The sequence below is a fragment of the Amblyomma maculatum genome, chromosome 1 (assembly GCF_055883805.1).
Source record: "Amblyomma maculatum isolate TAMU_Amacu chromosome 1, ASM5588380v1, whole genome shotgun sequence".
In the NCBI taxonomy this organism is placed as follows: domain Eukaryota; kingdom Metazoa; phylum Arthropoda; class Arachnida; order Ixodida; family Ixodidae; genus Amblyomma; species Amblyomma maculatum.
Window position 1 is genome coordinate 140,403,221 of NC_139344.1, and position 19,120 is coordinate 140,422,340.

The following is a 19,120-nucleotide window of genomic DNA, read 5'->3' on the forward strand; positions in this document are numbered from 1 at the left end:
TGAATGTATCTTAGTAGGACGCCAACAGAGGAATCCAATGTGCTCATTGCATAGATCGTGTAATATACCAGCAGCCTTAATGTGTGCTATGGCTATGCCAAACATGCTCCCCTTCTGAGCAGATTTTATCCAAGTAGTAAACGCTGTCACTCTGAAAAAGGCAGCAGTATACTCTTTTTTTTCCAGGTGACTGTAAGCTTTGTGAAATTCACACTTCATTCGAACTGGCTGAAGGCATGGCAGAATGGGTAGTGTTACTTCTGCCACGAATTTTTGTGCACAAAAGTGCTTTTTATACAATAGTTTCCCCTCCTGTAAGGCTTGAATAAGTCATAATGCTATGAAATCTCAGTGGCTGGCATCACATCATGAGCTCTCACATTAGTAGCAGTGACTGCCATTTCACTTCGTTGCTGTAGTGTGCTCACCTCTGGTAGCATCATTACCAGAGACAAAGTAAGCGCTGCTCACTGCCATGATTAGTCTGCAAGTTTGTAGCAACTCACACAGACCAGATTCGTCACATCTAAGGCCCCCTTTCAAGGTGCCAAAAATACAGGTCACTCTAAGTAACTATGCACAGTGTACTGGCGGAAGTATCTCTATAAGAACCATCAGTGACATATAACCCCACCTTGCACAGTGTGAAGACTTGTCATTAAAGAGGGTTAGATCCACAGGGAAAACGGATGGGTAAGGTACTCAAAACACATCTATTGCCTTTGAGCTAATTACAGTTGGCAGCCGCAATAAATTATCACAAGATCAGAATATTCTGTATGTGGGTGGGGAAAAGATATGCACTCACTCGCTCTTGTGGCTGAGGGTTGATGCAAGCATGAAATCTTTTTTGCAGGATGGGCATAGCATATTCTACAGACTGAATTCCGTTGTAAAGTAAGGTCTCGTCATAGCATCAAAGCAATCATTCATTCATAGCGTCGCTCAGGCAGCAGAGTGCAACGTCTAAGACCATCACTACCATCCACTGCACTCACTGTATAAGAGGGCGCACACTACACCAGAGGATGGTGTCATGGCTCCGTAAGAACCCAGTTACTCGTGTGCATATCCATAAGCACTCACACTGCGCAACAAGCGCGGCACTCAATACTGTTTCGCTCATATGTCAGGGGGCAGTGTATGCGGTACTCAGGCACAGGACTGAGCGTAGACTCCTTAAAGTTTCTCCAAGTTCAAAGAGTAAAAAAAAGCGAAACAGTGGATCTAACTGTGCTTTCTATCTGGACCAAATTAGAATTAAATGAATACAACACAACTGCCAACTGGACTCGGAAAGCTCCAAATTAAACTCGGTGGCAGCTCAATTGATTCTGCCATCACATCTGATCATCCAACTGATTCTTTAGGCTCCAATTATATAGTTTCTTCACTCCCAATTGAATCATCTAAGTGGTTCCAGTTCTAATCAAACAGTCCAGTTGGCTTTATCGTTTTAGATGGGCAGCCCAACAGGTTTCTTCACTGTGCCAATTGGATCTTAGAAGTATGTTTTGTAATGTTGCCACGCTTGAAGCTGGCAACTGTTTTCAGAAGGTAGGATAGTTTACAACTGTCCTTCCAGCTGGAAGTGTACAATTCATTTTTTTATGCATCGCAGATGCGGGCCTTAAAAATGGAAGTTCCAACTAGACTGTTCAAATGTTTGCAAATAGACAATTAAGAGATTTTATAATTGGATACTCTATTTGGTAGCCAATGATTTTTTTTCACTGGATACACCGCAAACAAAAAAATTCTCTTGGTGTGAAAAAATGACATGTGCAGCAACAAACATGTGCAGGGCATTCCATTTCAGAACCACCCTTAAAGGTGCACTATACATCAATAAGTCATGATATGCTGCACGTCATGCTTTAAGGCTGCTTCCAGCATTCTCATATGACATTCCTCATATTTGCAGGCCATATGCTTCACTGCATGACTGTCTGCTCAAAGAACCTAGTCATTGCACTAAGCAAACTCGGTAGCAGCCCCGACGCAAATAATGCTAGCTTTATGGCCAGTTGCGTTACGGTGTGTTCTGACTGGATAAGTCATCTCAGGGTGTGTCAGCATCGTCCCCAACATAATTAAAACAAGATTCTCAGCTTTGCACAATTGTTTCTGTAACAACTGTGTACAGTAAGCCCACTGCTATTGTAATCACATCTCACCATTTTATTTTAATTTTTATTTTTTAGTGAGGAGTCTTACAATTTCAATGTCAGCAGCCACTGATGCTAAGGAATGTATAAGAGCTTCTTGTGCATGTTGTTCAATGTGAAATGATGTATACAGTACTTGGAATTAATTTGTAGAAAACAAAGTGTTACAATGCAAGGTGTTACAATGTCGTCTGCTACCAAATGCCATGCCCACTTTGAATGAGAACATGAACGAGCCAATTGGTTAATCGGAAGGCACGTTTATGTCTGCCTTCTGAGTGATGAAACATTTGGCATCTGAGAAATTTAATGCATACTTGCTTTGCAAATGGCCCCTACCAAGCCAAACAGCTTCGAATCTTTTTTTATTGTGAAATTTAATTTGCAGAAAATAATGATCTACCAGATAAATTTTGTAACGCTGTTGCATTTCCATCCCAGCATTTTATTCAATTTTTTCAAAAATACCCAATTTACCTCCAGCAAAACCCTTAAATGCAAATCATGTAAAATACTGTGACAATAAAATGAAGTGCATCGTCAGGTGCGAGTCATCCATGCAATGCTTTTATAACTAGCCAAGGTATGGTGGCTAGAAGGGGGAGGTGACGCCAACGGCGGACGGAAGCCGCTCCTTCATTTTATGCCGGGTGTAGGTGGCGCTGTTGGCCGTAGTGCGATGCATGGTACGCGCCGCTCGCCTTCAGCCACGGTACTTGAACATACGTATGCCCGCGGTGCGTGCAACGCATCGGCCTTTCAGTGATGTTGCAGGTAATGGTTTAGCTCATTAAACTCTAGTCGAACCTGATTACGGCTGACAGAATTCAATTTTAAGCCATGGTGGTGCAGTGGTTAGGGCGTTCGACTGTTGTGCCCAAGGATGAGGGATCGCATCCCGGCCGCGGCGACCTCTTTTCTCTGGAGGCGAAAAGCAAGGCGCTCGTGTGCTGTGCGATATTACTACAAGTTAAAGAACCCCAGGTGGTCAAAATTCCGGAGTCCTCCACTACGGTGTCTCTCATAGCCCGAGTAATTTTGGCACATGAAACCCAACAAACAAAACAATTAAAATTGATCGGTTGGTACTCCAATACTTCTGGTGCGTAGAATACGGGCGTATCTATCCTTTCAGTTCCAGGAATTGGAGGGTCTTGAATGAGTCCCGTCGGATCGAGATAGTGCATGTCAAAAGTAGAAGGCAGACCAAGATAATGAGCCTTCAAAGTATACTGCGCACACACAAAACAAAGACGAGAAATTTGGTACATGACAAGCACAGGTGTTGCGCTTGTTGTGTACCTTTCTCCTCCTTGTTTTGTGTGCGCGCAGTATACCTTGAAGATATGTCTGACTGACTCGCCCAACAACGCACTCTTTCAAGAGAATGAGGATGGAAGGATGTTTCGGCTCCGTGCGGTCGCATTTTTTTCCCACAACGTTGTTTGCCCCAAGGCATAAAATAATATGCAAGAAGAAAATTAAAAGGGGTATTAAAAGAAAGAAAAAAGGTTGGCTGTTCTTTGGTCGATGTTTTCCACCTCCTTCAGTTTCAAGGATACGAAGCATAAGAATTACTCCTAAAAAATGTGATTGGCGATCCAAACAAGCAAAACAAAGCATAGCAAACATTTATTGCATATCGTAGTAATAGCAATGTACTGCACATAATAATATTCAGCGTAATGCAAAATAACAGATACATTTACACATGCTTTTGTGTAATTAGAAAAAAAACAAACATGAAACATTGATTACCAACACTGCATGCATCGCTTGGCACTAAGAAATGGGGAGCAAGGATATCCCTTCCCGCTAAATAAAAAAAAAAAATATTACATTCGACCTTGAATAAATATGCAACTTAGAGCACCCTCTTAAGTTTCAGCACTTTCATTCTTCCCTGCTTAGCGTTGCGCTTACAGTTCTGGGCCTTAACATACAAGTGCTGCCTGGTAAGAACATAAAATTTGATAATTTTGCTTGGGAGGGACATACGGTGATTTTCTTTTTTTTTTTGCACAAGAGTTCATCTGTTCGGCGAAGTTAGGCCCTCACATTAACATGTCAGCAGTGCAACACATCTGGCCATAAACGAGAGATCACACTGGCAGCCGCGAACAAACAGGAACGCTGCCGCACCGTCCATACACCGCGCGCAAACCTGCACACGCGCGCGATCGCGTGACTGCATTGCCAAGCTGACTGCAGCGCCACCGCGGCCTTCGCGGCAGCGCATGAACCAGAGGATCGCGCTTTCTCGGCGGATACGCCGGCGCTGGCGCCACCTCCCCCTTCTAGCCACCATAGCCAAGGCATGTTGTATTCGCAAAGTATTCACAGTTTTTTAGACATTTTCCTTTTCAAACCCCATGTGTCGGTCAGTTGACTGAAAATGGTGTATACACTCAACTAAGGGCCATGCATGTCTCAGCTACCCCTCCCAACTTGAGATGTGATGACTTGGAAAAACAATTCTGAAAAGCGCAACTGTATATAACATGTGTACGCATTTTCTCGCACGACACACTCCCTAGGGAACAGCCACAAGGCAACAACAGCCTGCAGCTATCATTATCATCATGTTCCATCATGCCCCACTATGCAGCTATGTGCCATTTAAAGCAGGAGTCAGACAATGTTTGCATTCTAACAGTCGACCATGAAGTGATGCCAACCATGTGGTTAACCTTTTATACGATGGCACGACACATTTGCCCCGCTAGTTTCAAGTTAGCAAATGTACCACGGCACACTTATTGCATGCTGACCAATAGCTGACTGACAAACAAACCACATAAACGCTTAAGAGAATGATTTCAGCTTGCCTGCTCGTAGATTTTGAATATGTGGCGTGCGGTGCCTCCTGATGTCATTGTTAAAGGTTCCAATGTTACGAGAATTCCGACTGCAATGGTTGTAGCTGAAAATGATCTCATTTATGAGGGTGGTGAAAAGCCGGGTTCCAGAGGCGGTACAGCAAAAGCTATGAAGAATCTAAAAGGTATTTAAAACTAGGCACCAGATATAGTTCAAACTGTATGGTACAATTATTATATAGTTTCCTTGGAATATAGTTGTTAAATTTAGCTGAAAATTGCTGCTTTTGTGTAGGGGCTGCACCTTGCCAAAATCAATTGAAATGCTAAATGTGGCCCTTAGACAACTGTGCGCAGCAGTACTTGTACTCTGCAACATAAATATGTATGTACGTTTTTCATAACTAGGCCATGAACATTCAATGCCTTGGTGAGAACGAATAAATTTGCATTAAAAGTCAGAAAATCCCAATACATAAGCAAAAACCACAACTGAGCCACGAGTCAACAAGCCGCATTCATGCTACAGCTTCAAGACACAAGCCACATTCATGCTACAGCTTCAAGACACAAGCCACAACTGTGGTGGTACCAGTACACATCTACAGGTGTGTAGTGCCTAATGTGACCAACGACAAGTCATTATTCCTTCAGGCCACACAGCAGATTAACCAAAGCAGCTGCCAACTTCCAGGCATGAGAGCATGAGAGATGATGCACTTCTGCGCACTAACAATCTCTCCACTCATGGGACTACTAACACCACAGATCACATAACTATACAGGCTCGAGATATTAGTACAATGTGTGATAACATGTATTTCAATGTTTATATCCGATTATTTAAAGCATGACACTAATATAATGATAGAAATAAACCTCAGTGCAAGTAATGAGCTTAAAACATGCACTCGTGCCTACACAATGAGACTGAAGCAGTTTTAAAGTCACAGCAAGCAAAAATCCCTCAAACAGCCGTCCCTTCTTGTCTTAAACCTTGTAGGCATAAATTCCCAATCCTCACCCCTTACTACTGCATGAGCACATGGCTGGTGGTACTATACTGTGCTGTTTTCAGACAGCTAGAAACATTTCTTAAAGTATATGAACCCACACACTGACAGCACAGTACAGTAAACCCTCGTTAACACGAACTCTAATATCTCGAAAAATCGGTTAAGTCGAAATTTTTCTACACCGCGCCTTCACCTCCCATAGGTGCTATGTATTAGCTCCCGTTTATCTCGAAGTATTTTTCGGGCGTAATGCGGATATCTTGAAATTTTTACCGGAAGGACCGAAGGCAAAGGTCATTACTGAAATGTGATACGGGCTCCGAGCGAGCGCTTTGTTCCTATACTAAGTGCCAAACGCGGTCACGTTCGAAGAGCGAATACAAAATTCCCGCGGACGCAGCCGCACCTTGGGAGCAGTCACGTGAGCGCCGCTCGCGCGCGGGGGCTGATGGGTCCTATCGGGCAGTCGGTTCGGCGTAGTTCGGCGTGGTTCAGTCAGCTGTCCTTCGCACGTGCATACCGGTTAGTGATTGTGTGGTTTCATCGCACTATGTGCACGAAGCGTTGACTGATTTTTGTTGTGTATGCGGTGTCTGCAACGGACGACGATGTCCCGTCCTAAGCAGTGCAAATCTCTGACGCTGGAGAGAAAAGTCGCCTTAATCAAGGAAGTAGACAAAGGAGGAAAGTCAAAAACAAGCATCGTCAAAGAATTTGACATCCCATTGTCGACGCTCTCGACAGTATTAAAGAACAGGTAGAAGGTACTGGACGACTTCGAGCAAACCTTCTCAAGCAAGCGGAAGCGGATTCGGGCCTCAAAATTCCCGGAGGTAGAAGCAGCACTGATGTTGTGGCTCTAGAATGTCAGGGCAGCCAACCTTCCCATGACCACCCAAATGATGATGGAAAAGGCCGACGCTCTGGCATTGCAGATGGGCCGCATGGACTTCAGTTGCAGCAATGGCTGGTTTGCCTCGAAGACAGTCCACGGCGAGAGCGGCACCGTTGATGAAGGGGCTGCTGACAACTGGCGGAACCACCGCCTCGCTGAGCTGCAAAAGGCTTACGCGGACAAGGATATCTTCAACCTCGACGAAGCAGCACTCTTTTATAAGATGCTGCCTAGCCGCACATACACGCCGAAGGGAGAAGCGTGCACAGGCGCTAGGCAGCGCAAAGACAGGGTAACAGAGCCAACTCCATCGGCGATGAAAAGCTGCCGCTGCTTATTATCGGCAAGTCGCAAAATCCACGGTGCTTCCGAAATGCACGGCTCCCCAGAGACGTGACCTACCGCGCCAATAAAACGGCCTGGATGACTGCGGCACTCTTTGAACAGTACGTACGTGCCCTGGATCGCAAAACGGCGAAGGACGGTAGGAAAGTGTTGTTCGTGGTGGACAACTGCCCCGGCCACGGAAAAATCGACAACTTGGAAGCAGTTACGCTGGAGTTCCTGCCTACGAATATGACGTCCGTGCTCCAGCCGATGGACCAAGGAGTCATTGAGGTTGCTCGCAAATTTTACAGAAAGAGCCTCCTGCACCAAATTTTGTGTTCTTACGACAGCGGTAAAAAGTACGAAATAGATTTACTGGGTGCAGTCCACCTGATTGCTGAAGCCTGGCGACAAGTCCGGCCCCTGACGATTGCGAATTGCTTCGCGCACGCGGGCTTTTCGCGCAGCGAGAGATCGCTCGAACCCTCCATGCTCGAACCAGACACTGACGAGTTCAGAGATTGTGATAAACTCTGTGACGAAGTTCGCGAAGCTACTGGTTGCGCCGGCGATACCGAAGTCATCACTTTTGAAGAATATGCGCTATATGAAGCAGACGTGCCTGTAACCGGAATGCTGTCCGACGCAGATGTTGTTGCAATGACAGGCAACGAAGGTGGTGATCAGGTTGATGACGAAGAGCCTAGAGAAGTGCCCATGACTGCAGAAACAAGGAACCTCCTACGCTTGCTCCGCAACAAAGTTGAATGCGGCGGCGGCGACCAACGGCTGATACTATGCATTCAGCAGCTCGAAGACGCTTTTGCCGGGCCGAATGCCAACGCGAAGCAGGCAAGCATTACTCAGTTTTTCCTGCCAAAATAATAAAGTTCAGTTTTTTCCTGAGAATTCTGCGTTTATTGCTCCCTTTGTGCAGTGGAGTGCCGACGGGCGTGGCGGGCCTAGGGTCACCAAAGAATTTCTGCTCGTCGCTGTCACGCTCAGGTTCTGGGCATGGTTCTGGGTTTTTAGAAAATAGCTACTCAATTTCTGTTGTTCTTTTCTTTTTTTTCGAGCGAAGTTTGTTTCTCTAGTCAGGTTTGAGCAAAGAATGACAGGAGCTGGCGGCAGCAACGCGCGACTGATCGCCAAGGACTGTCGCCAGAAATTTTCGGAATTTTTCTTCACTCGAAACTCCGCTTATCTCGAAATTTTTCCCGGATTTTACAACTTTGTGTTAACGATGGTTTACTGTAGTGATTCTTGCATGGAGGTAGAAACATTGTGCTATTATGCAGTGTTGTCCTACTGCAGCGACTAAAACGCACAATTTTCCAACATGCGAAATAAGCTGTTTCGCAGAAGTGTAACAGCATAAAAATGCACCATTAAAAAACTGCTGTACTAATGAGGACACACACTTACTCCTCGACCACGGATTGAACTGTACTATTAACTTACAGCTTGTGCTTAAACCTCACTGATTTGTTCTCAGGAGTTGGCACAGTAGCAAATGCTAGTAAAGAGCATGTGCATTGCAGCTCAAGAATTAAAGCTTATGACTGTACATGCACTTGCAATTAGCCAAATTTTCAATACTATGACCTTCAAAGCAGTCAAGTTTAATGTTATGGGACTGCTAGCTTTCGACACAAGCCTCTGTCAATTAATTTCATGAACTCAACAGTCGGTTTGCTCAGCTGAGTTTGCAAGCTACCAACCAGTTTTTAAATACAGTCGCCGACCGATATTTCGGACGCCCAATTTTCCGGACCTGCCTGAAAATCCAGACCTTGCCATGGCACCGCCACGCACTCCATAGAGTCAATGTATAACACCGACCGAAAGTTCGGACATTTGAAATTCATTCGATTTTGCGGACTTTTTCTTTCGATTCACAACTCAAGAGCTACCGAAAACACAAACAATGCCGGTGCATTTTGCTTTTCTGGCTGCTGCCATTTCGGTTTTCTGCAACCTCGAACCCACGTGTCATATTGTCCGCTGATCATGCCATCGGTACAGTGCTCTAGAATCTTGGGATTGGAACCTCGCATACCCGGTATAGCCTCGATAGCAGGCACCGCTTGCTGCATCGTCCCACCAGTGCCAGATCTGCCGTGATGCTGCCGTGCTGCTGCTGTGCTACTGCCGTGCACAGTCGTCAGTCGCCGCAGTCGCCATTCACGCATTATGTGTTGTGCTGTTTACATCGCCGCGCCAACTACCGGACACTAATATCGGGCGTTATCCCGACACTCAAGCACCTCTATCGGTCACGTGTACTTAGTCGCATGGTGTTATGCATGGACAGCGGCAAAACCTACAGTGTCGACTTGTTGTCTGCACTCGGCATGCTTTCCGATGCATGAAAGGCGGTGATCGAGGAGACACTGCGGAAATGCTTCCGCCATGCTGGTTTCGCGATCAGAGATGAAGTGCTGTCATCATCCGATAATAGCGCCAGTGAATCCCATCAGCCGTCTTCACCTGCTGACCTCGTCGAGCACTTGCGCTCTGCAGGAGCCGTTCCCATGGAAGTGATGCTGGAGCAGTTTGCTAATGCTGACAGCGACATCGAGCTCTGTGCTGAACTCACCGATGACGAAATTGTTCACCAGGTGCTTGAAAGTGATGAATCGGGCTCAGACAGTGAGGAGCCAGAGGCTGTGCTGCCAACTAGCAGTGAACTAACCTGAGCTCTGATGGCACTTTCGGCTGTGTACAACGAGAACGTCACCCTTGCCAACATGCAAGCCGACTTACTTGTACGGCAACGTAGCACCCCGCAGAGGCGTATTGAACACTTTTTCAAGGCACTCGCTAAATAAAGTGACTTTTTTTGCGTGAATTCGTTTTTTCGGACTGCCCGATTTTCCGGACGCTATCTCGGCCCCTGGGGGTCCGAAAAATTGGTCGGCGACTGTATTCCAAACTTTTATCCAAAAGCATAAACTAATACAAAAAGCACGCCAGCTGCAGAACAAAGAACTAACGGAGAGCTGTTAAAAAAAAAGAGCCCAACCTTAAAAGCTTGTTCTGTTCGATGCCTTTCTGCTCGGTGAACAAGCCAGAGGGTGGCCAGGAGAGCTCGCAGGTCAATTTGTTTTGTTCGATCCTGAAAGCATTCAAAAAGTAATATAGTTCAGGTTAGCAAACTGTTAACTAGGCAATGATATAAAGCATGTGAAAGCCGAGGAGAAATGACAAAATGAGGTGATAAAAATGCGTTTCAGCTCAATTTCTCTCCTTTCATTGTTGTTGTTCTTCCTTTGATACGAGGGAAGCTTTGGTCAAAGACCACCATGGCACAAGGTACTATTTCGGTCTACTCAAGGTCAGAGCTCTTAGAATATATTAGTTAGGAAACTCCGCTTCAAAGAGTGGCTAGCCCTAGGGGCACTTTTTGCGTTGGATGAATGGGGTGGACAGATGGACAAGGCTGACTTTTTGAATCAGGTGGCGATAATGCATGCCACGCAGTCATGGATAGTAGCATATTTTCTATTTAACCAGCTTAAACTCAAGACAAAGAAAGCTCCATTCCGCTTTTAGTGAGAGCCTCCTCTTTCAGATTGCAGGATGAAGCTCTTATTTCTACCCATTCAAAGTGTATCTTTCCTTCACTGTCCTTAAACCTCAATGCTTCGAATAAATTTGGCCTGTTGTTTTGAACTATAGGGTGCAGCCTTTTACAGAAAAGTATTGAGTATTCAGCCATTTTCTCCTGCTCTCCACATGTGTCTATCTTTCGACATTTGACTTGGTCCATCTTTGTCCACAATATTTCTATCCTGGCTTCAAACAACAATGAGCTTCTCCCATAATTACCAGATATTTTCTGCAATTTTCTGTTTAACGTACTTTTCCAGAGATTTCGTCTGCATCCCTGTTTTTCACAGACTGCTCTCTGCTGCTTTAATCCTTTTCTTAGGTAATATTTACTGGTTTGCACTGGTTTTGCAGTCAGGCTGATGCTGATGATGCAGATTTCCTGGTTTGCACTGCCCCCCCCATCCCCCCTCTTGCTGTACAAGCATTGCAATTTTCTACTCTCAAGCACTCCTCAAACTTTACCTTGCTGCTTTCACAACAGCATCAAAGCTTCCATGCCTTTGATGATGGCGATTCCATGTCACCTATAATATGCCTGATATGGTGCATTTGCATGTGCTTGCAACGCAAGCCTACCTACCCCATGATGCTCAATTCCTAACCATGCTTGAACCTTTGATCTCATACACAGGGCCACACTGCTGAAAATAAGACAAGGAACTAACTCCTCTTTCCAAATTCCTCGTACCACTTTGTACCTGTTGTAATTCATGACAGCTGCATTGCTGCTATCTCTAGTGGCTACATATTTTTCATGCTCAGTTAGATATACCCAGTACCATTATTTATCCCCACCATAAGGTACTTGTTTTATTCACTACCTCCAACGTGACCTCATGTATCCTATGCTCACCACCCTCATTATCAAAATATGGCTGCTGTTTTTTTTTTGTTACTAAACTTCCATACCTAATCTATCTCCCTTTATGCCGTAGAGGTTCATCAACCTCTGCAATTCTTGCTATTGTCAGCCATTAATACTAAATCATCCACATGTCAGTATTTGTTAAATATTTCTAGCTTTAAAAAGGCAAGGCAGCAAACGAGTTTGCTCCTCTGCGGTTTGGTCTCTAATCCTTGCAGATGCAACATGGAAAACAGAACTAGAGGACACCTTGGCCTAAGCTCCTGTTTTTTTTGCCTTTATAAAAGATTAGTTACTCCATCCTCTCCATCTGATAAGTCAAGTATCTCCTACAAATCCTCTTGAATTTCACTGGTGTAGGTTCCAGTGATATCCAGAAATGCTAGCCACTGGGAACTGTGTTCCTTTTTGCTATTTTGGTATGTTGCACCAATGAGAACAGATTGTCATCTAACCTTCTTTTGTTTCCAGAATCCATTTTGTAGCTTCCCAAGCATGTTCTCACTCCGTACATGTGTGCAGTCTGTCTTTTATAATCTGCATCCCCACCCTGTAAACTCCTTATATCACTTATGGCACGGTAATTGTTTGTCAGCTTTGTCCTCTTTTCCCCTAATATGCATCACGCTCGTCCTACCAAAGTTTTCAATTTGGACACTGTTTACTTCAGTGGCCACAGAAGTTCCTACAATCCGTAAACACCCTGGGCCAACCAGATCATCAATCAGTTTCGCAACTGGTACAATTAAAGCGGTTTGCTCATGGTGAACTCAAAGGCTCTACAGTTTCAAAAAAGTTCCTCCCAGTAAAGCTAAGAACTAGGTCAGTGGAAAGCTTGTATTTACTGTATCCCTGGTGGGCACTGACTGCTACACCCACCATCCCCTACATACGAGATGAACGCTGAGACGATTAAGCTGCCACAGCTTTACCACTCTGTAAAAGCTCACAAATGCTTTAATTTGCCAGCGGCCTCACTTATTTACATTCACTTTTTAAACTCTTCACAGATAGTTCAAAATAAATGTGACCAGTGATCTAATTTCATTAAATGCTTCGGTAGTTGCAGGCCTCAGGATATTGATGTGTGTTTTCACTGTGCTGACAGAGTTATAATAATATAAATATAAATATAAAAGCCGATTTAAAGCTGCGAAGTCATTATTAGAGAAAATTTTTTTTTTGTAAGAAATCTCGTTTAAGTCTATTCATCATCAAACATATACAAGGATCTGGAAATTGCAAAAAGATCTTGTTTCACCGATTATGTTTTCACCTAAGGGGTATCAATATATGACCTCTTTAGCCTAAACCGTAAGTCTATTTCATTAATACTTAATAATATATTAATACATTATTAATAACTTAACCACTAAGCAATGATCTGCACAGCCCAATTGCTCCTTTGCTTAACAACATACTCTGTAATATGCAGCACAAAACAATAGCACAAAGGGCGCGTCTTGCATAGTCATACAGGCAGCACAATACAGTACAACCTTGTTAATTCGAAGTCATCGGGACCATGAAAAATCTTCGAATTAAGCGGGTTTTCGAATTAACCGAACACACCAAGAAATAAGACTTAGGCAAAAAAATTCGTTGCAGGAACGTGTTACCTTTATTCGGCATATTTTGAATTACTACTGAAAGTAATCAGAGATGCTGGTTTGCCGCGTCCGGTAGTTTGCGGCTCCTAAGGTCATGCTCTCGAGTTGGTCAAATAGACGAAACATCTCTGAACTTCCACCGCGGCCCTCAACAAAACTGCGGATAACGTTCAGCGATCCGATAACTTCACCAAGAGCAGGTGCAGCATCTTATAAAAAAGTGCAGCCTCGTCAAGGTTGTAAACGTCGTCTGCACCGTACTCGCTAAGCAGCGGCGCCAATGTGTGGTTTCTCCAATCCTCGACAATGCTCTCGTTAGTGCTGCCGCTCTCACCACAGACGGTGAGAAAGGCTAAATTATTGCGTTCTTTAAAACGGCAAAACCATCCATTGCTGCACTTAAATTCCTCGTGCCCAAGTTGTAGAGCTAGGTCGTTGGCCTTCTCCCGCAGTAGCGTTCCATTGACGGGAAGGTGGGCAGCGTTTGCTTTCTGCAGCCAGCGAAGCAGAGCAGCTTCCACATTTTGATACGTGGGAGCCCGCACTCGTGACCGCTTCGAAGAATAGGTCTTGCCGTAAGCCTCTAGTATTTTTGACTTGTTGCTCAATATTGTGGACAACGTCGAGAGGGGCATGCCATGCCTTTTGGCCTACTCGGTCTTCGAACAAGCGCTCTTGCCTGCTTTCTGGATCAAGCAGAACTTCTGCTGCAGCGTTAAAGTCTTGTACTTTGGCATTTTTGCACTGCTACGGTCACAAAGCTAGCACTTCTGCACAGTCCCGCCCAAAAAAACGGCACAGTAGCGACCCCTAACCACAGCGCATAACACAAAGAAATGGCGCAGGCGAGACCGGCGCGGCGGTGGTGGTGGTGTACTTGCAGCGTCGGAGGCACGGGGGAAGAGTGGGCGAAGCACACTAAGGGATGGAGTGGGGGCGAGGTCACGTGATAAAAACCGGTATGCCCGCCGTGTTGCAGTGAAGCACGTCTTCTCCTCTGCCGGCGCGTGTTTCGGCGGTGCGCGAGGCGCACTGTGGACCAATTTTTGTGCAGAGAGTGCTCCGGCTGGGGCGCTTCGCCTATAAATCATCACCATTACTATGTGGCTTTGCCTCGCGGCTCCGTAGGGCCGTCGTTTCGCCGGGTTTGCGGCGAAGCATGGATCAGGCATTGCCGCATAGCAGTCCAAATTTTCGAATTAACTGGGCTGGCGCAGGCCGCCTGTTCAAATTATCCGGCCAAATTTACATAGGAAAATACGGGACCGCAGAAAACCTTCGAATTATCCGGGATTTCGAATTAACCGAGTTCGAATTATCGAGGTTGTACTGTATTTCAAGCCTAATAGCTGGTACCTGGCAAGTTTTCAACACAAAACAAATTGATGGTTGAATAGCCATATAAGTGCAAAAATTACACCATAGAATATAAGAAAGTAATAAACAGTGTCCTAAAACCTACGTCTGTAAGCTATGGCATCAGGGATAGCAACCTAGACAAAGTAAAAAATTTTCACGCACTAGCATTTGAACTTACCGTATAAACGCGTATAAACTTACCGTATAAGGCACGCACCCCCTATTTCCCGAAGTAAAAATTAACAAAAAAAAATCCATTAAAAACCGTACTATGCTGGAATAGCCTTCAAAATTTGCGCACACAGGCGCTTCAAAATGTTGCCCACGGTTGGCGTCAAAAGTCGCGGGCCATCATCATTATCATATTTTCTAACTACTGCGAGCTTCCGCAATTCATATCGGCATCGATATCACCAGCCCCAGCTAAACTCTATGCCCGGCTACAGTGTTCTAGATTGCTAGCTTTGATATGCGACTGTCAAAGGCATTTGGGTAGTGGTGGCGTGGTTAGCGTGGTCGCACACTGTAGTTGCGAACCTTGTGTGCTCTTTGCTTTATTTTTCGTGAATTGCTGTCTAGCACGATGCACAAACAGATTGGTAGCTGCATGGCAGGCATTAAATTGAAAGTAGTGGAGCTCGAAGTCGGGAGACTCCGCGTGTGATAATTGAATGGTAAATAAACGCCACACATTCATTCATTAGTCCGTTTTTACTTGAAAAAATAATTTTTTTTTTTCGTATCTCGCGTGTATGAGCCGCACCCCGAAAATTAGCCTTCGAATCTGAAAATAAAAAGTGCGAACCTTACACATGTTTATATGGTATGTTACGAATCCCCATGTGTACAAAATAATTTGAGCCTCTCCACTATATTGTGCAACACAGCCAATTCCCCAACCTTAGCACGTAAATTCTAGAAATATTACTGTTACATTACCACTTTGAGAAAATTGATCAACTTTTGCATCATCACATTAGAAGACAAATCAACAGCTGAAATGGTTGTACTTTTTCCAGATGAATATGACAGAAGTGAGGCTATGCAATGTTAAGAAACCTACTTCATCATCGTCCATCGTTTACTATACTGATTAAATCTTATAACTAGGAAAACCTTGCGGAAGGAAAAGTACCAAGTCATACATAAATGAATGTCTGCCAAGTAAAAAAGCAAAGTGTAAGAGAACCACTTACTATATCAACAGCCTCAAAGACGTCGCGAGAAACCCGGTCTGAAGGCACTCCCAGGATGGCAACAAATTCGAAGAAGCTCACCCTCGAGCTTTCACGATTTTTGATGGCAGCTTTCACTTTGAGAATCACGTCGCCTAGGTCTCTGAACTGGGTACTGTGAAAAAGCAACAAGAGTAATAAAAAAATTATGACACTGTAAAGGCAGCAAACTAAAGGAGCACTTTATGTAATGAAAAACAAATTATGCCAATAACAACTGCATCGATAATCAACAGATTAAATCAAAAAGAAAGTACAAATGTCAAAGTGACAATGTGCATGTAAAACAATAACAAACACAAGCAACACAGTATTTTGTTTCAGTAAAGAAACAATGCAGTCACAGACAGTGCAGTCAATAAACATGCTAGCTTGTAAACCATAATCCTTATGAGCAAAATGAGTTCAAAGGTGAAATGACCAAACCATGTCATGCTAATGACATATATGCATATGAAAACTATCATCAGCATTGCGACAAAACCTACGTTATGTCAAAAATTAACAGCAACATTGCAAGGGGTATGTATGTTGGATGTCATTTCTGCACTCAAAAAGGACAAACATTATCTGCAGACCAGATTAGTAAACTAACTGTGCAACATGGCATGTATCATTAGGCATGAACAGTCTAAATATGGATATTCATGTTTATATTCATCACTTTTTCATCAAGCCCCACAAAATAAACCAAATTAAAGTTCCTTTACAAGACCATAGCTTTTATGGAGCTTTCTTTGTCTCACTTAATATGCAGCGCTATGAGGTTTTGTAAAGTTATTTTATATACTGTAAGGTGCTTAAATCTGATTCCAGAAACACAAAGAAAAAAGAATGGCTGGGCACTACAGCTAGAGCCTAATCACGAATTATCGTCACGGTTAGTTCTCGTTTTATGTAGTTTATTTTGACTTCCTGAGGTTTTGTTTAATTTGAACTGGCTTACCTCAGCTAATACATCATATGATTTACTATGCTGCCCAGGTGGCAGAAGCAGCAGAGATAAAAACCCCTTCTTTAACCAAGCTGCACAAATGTGCCTGCATGGCCTAGAAGTACCATGTCCGACTCGGGCTCTCAAGGGTCCCAGTAGGTTTGATTGGCATCTCAAAAAAGCTGCTCAGGTTGGCAGTTCCTGCTGACTTGGCCACAACATGAGGTCTCATGACGTCGCACAGCCCGCCGACCATTCAGTGCCAGGCCATGTCACCTGCCGACTACCACCCGCCAGAGGCATGCTCGTGAAGAGGACTGGGCAGACACACAGAGAGACACAGCAGCTTTTTGGCAGAGTGAAAGCCCTAGTGCTAGCCCACTACAAACTAAGCAACTTTTTTAACTTCCTGCCACGTGTTAAAAATGTTAACGAATTTCAGATGCTTTGCATGCCTAGATGCGGAAAGTACATAAGAAGAGAGCAAACAGCCATTGATACAAAGTAAAGCTTAGGGAATTTTTTTATATATATATTGTTACGCCGCATAGCAGCGCACTGAGAAGCAGCAGAAGCAGAAGAAGAAGCAGAGGAAGCGAGGCGCGCACAGACTGATCTGGGTTTCTGAGCCGTGTGCGCCCGTCCTTCATAAGACGTTCACCTGTATTAAAACCATTTCATTCGTTACATTTCCTGCTAGGCGCTGGGTACAAACGTTCTGGATCTGCCAGTACCTCGTTGCAGCTGTCGTGTAGCAGGTTTACCACCTTTATCTCCTCAACAGTACCTTTCAATGGCTACCACCCGCACGACGCAGACTCATGAACAGCAACCTGAAGAGACGACGACCTTTCCCCACTAGCGAGAGCTGGTACATTCCACGGTGAGCCCGAAGATGATGTTGAAGAATGCTCCGACTTTGTGGTTCACACTACTGACACTCGACACCGTATCATCCGCAGACCAACCATCTCACCGAGCGCAACAACCACACCTTGACAACCATGCTGTCCATGTACGTCTCGTCTGACCATCGCAATTGGGATGCAGTGCTACCGTATGTGACGTACGCTTATAACACTGCAAATCATGAAGTTACCGGCTATTCTCCTTTCTATTTACTCTATGCAAGAACCCACCACGTTTTCCAAGACACCATCTTCCCATTTTCTCCCAACGACGATGCGTCTGTTTCCCAGATACTATTCCATGCCGAAGAAGCCTGTCGTATAGCCCGCTTATGCACACTGGCTTCTCAAAGCAGCTCGAAAGAACACTACGATCTGCATCATTGTGCAGTTGCTTACTCCCCTGGAGACTACGTCTGGCTTTGGATGCCCATTCGCAAGCGAGGATTATATGAGAAGTTTCTCTGCAAGTACGATGGCCCCTTTGTTGTGTTGGACCAACTGAATGATGTGAATTACGTTATCGCCAATCCCGCAAGACACAAGTTGTTCACGTGGTTCTCGCCTGAAGCGCTGCCATCTTCGATCTGCCTAATTTTCTCGGGGACGAGAATCGTTTGCCCGTGGGGAATTGTTACGCCGTGTAGCGGCACATTGAGAAGCAGCAGAAGCAGAAGAAGAAGAAGCAGAGGAAGTGAGGTGCGCGCAGACTGATCCGGGTTTCTAAGCCGTGTGCGCCCATCCTTCATACGACGTTCACCTATATTAAAACCATTTCATTTGTTACAATATCAATGTGAATATGCAGAAAGTAGGTTCATATTCGTAAACTTATACAGTAGAATCTCGATGATACGATTACGATTGGTACAAATTTCGGGATGATACGAATTTTAAGAATGCTTTGAACGGACAATCATATAGAATACGTTAAAGATTCAGGGTGATACGAAGAGTTTCTGAACCCGCCGCGGTTGATACGAACGTGCAAACCAGTCGCACATGCGAGCGGGCCGATGCGGCCGCCGCTAACTCCCCCCCCCCCCTCCTCGTCGCCGTGAATGATGATACGAACGAACGTTGTACAAATGCACAAAGCCACCGAGCAGCTCAGCGCAAGAGCTTGCTCACAGGGGGAGAGGGTACCCACCGCGGCCGCTGCCTCTCCTCTCCAACGCCCCTCACCCCACTGGCCGCCCTACCCTAACCTCCCTTTCATAGCAAACGGACGAGCACTTATAGACAAGGACGGTCAAGGCGAGGCATGTGCCCAGTCGTGTACGTCACTCATTCGCTGGCAGCTCATTGGTCTATCGAAAAGTTGTCTCACCGGCGGTTCCCAAGAGGCCTGTGACGCTGGCTGCCGCTG

The 19,120-nt window shown here is 44.9% G+C and overlaps 1 protein-coding gene across 1 annotated transcript in view; it reads right to left on the bottom strand.

Annotated features, from left to right (window-relative positions):
• The window catches only part of LPCAT (lysophosphatidylcholine acyltransferase), a 102,310-nt gene that overhangs the window by 9,619 nt on the left and 73,571 nt on the right, over nucleotides 1-19,120 (bottom strand). Inside the window, exons 11-12 of the mRNA XM_084589105.1 lie at nucleotides 15,871-16,024; nucleotides 10,251-10,343 (exon numbers count right to left, since the gene is read on the bottom strand). Of these exons, the coding sequence (XP_084445231.1) occupies nucleotides 10,251-10,343; nucleotides 15,871-16,024 (247 nt within the window). The remainder of the gene's footprint in view (nucleotides 1-10,250; nucleotides 10,344-15,870; nucleotides 16,025-19,120) is intronic.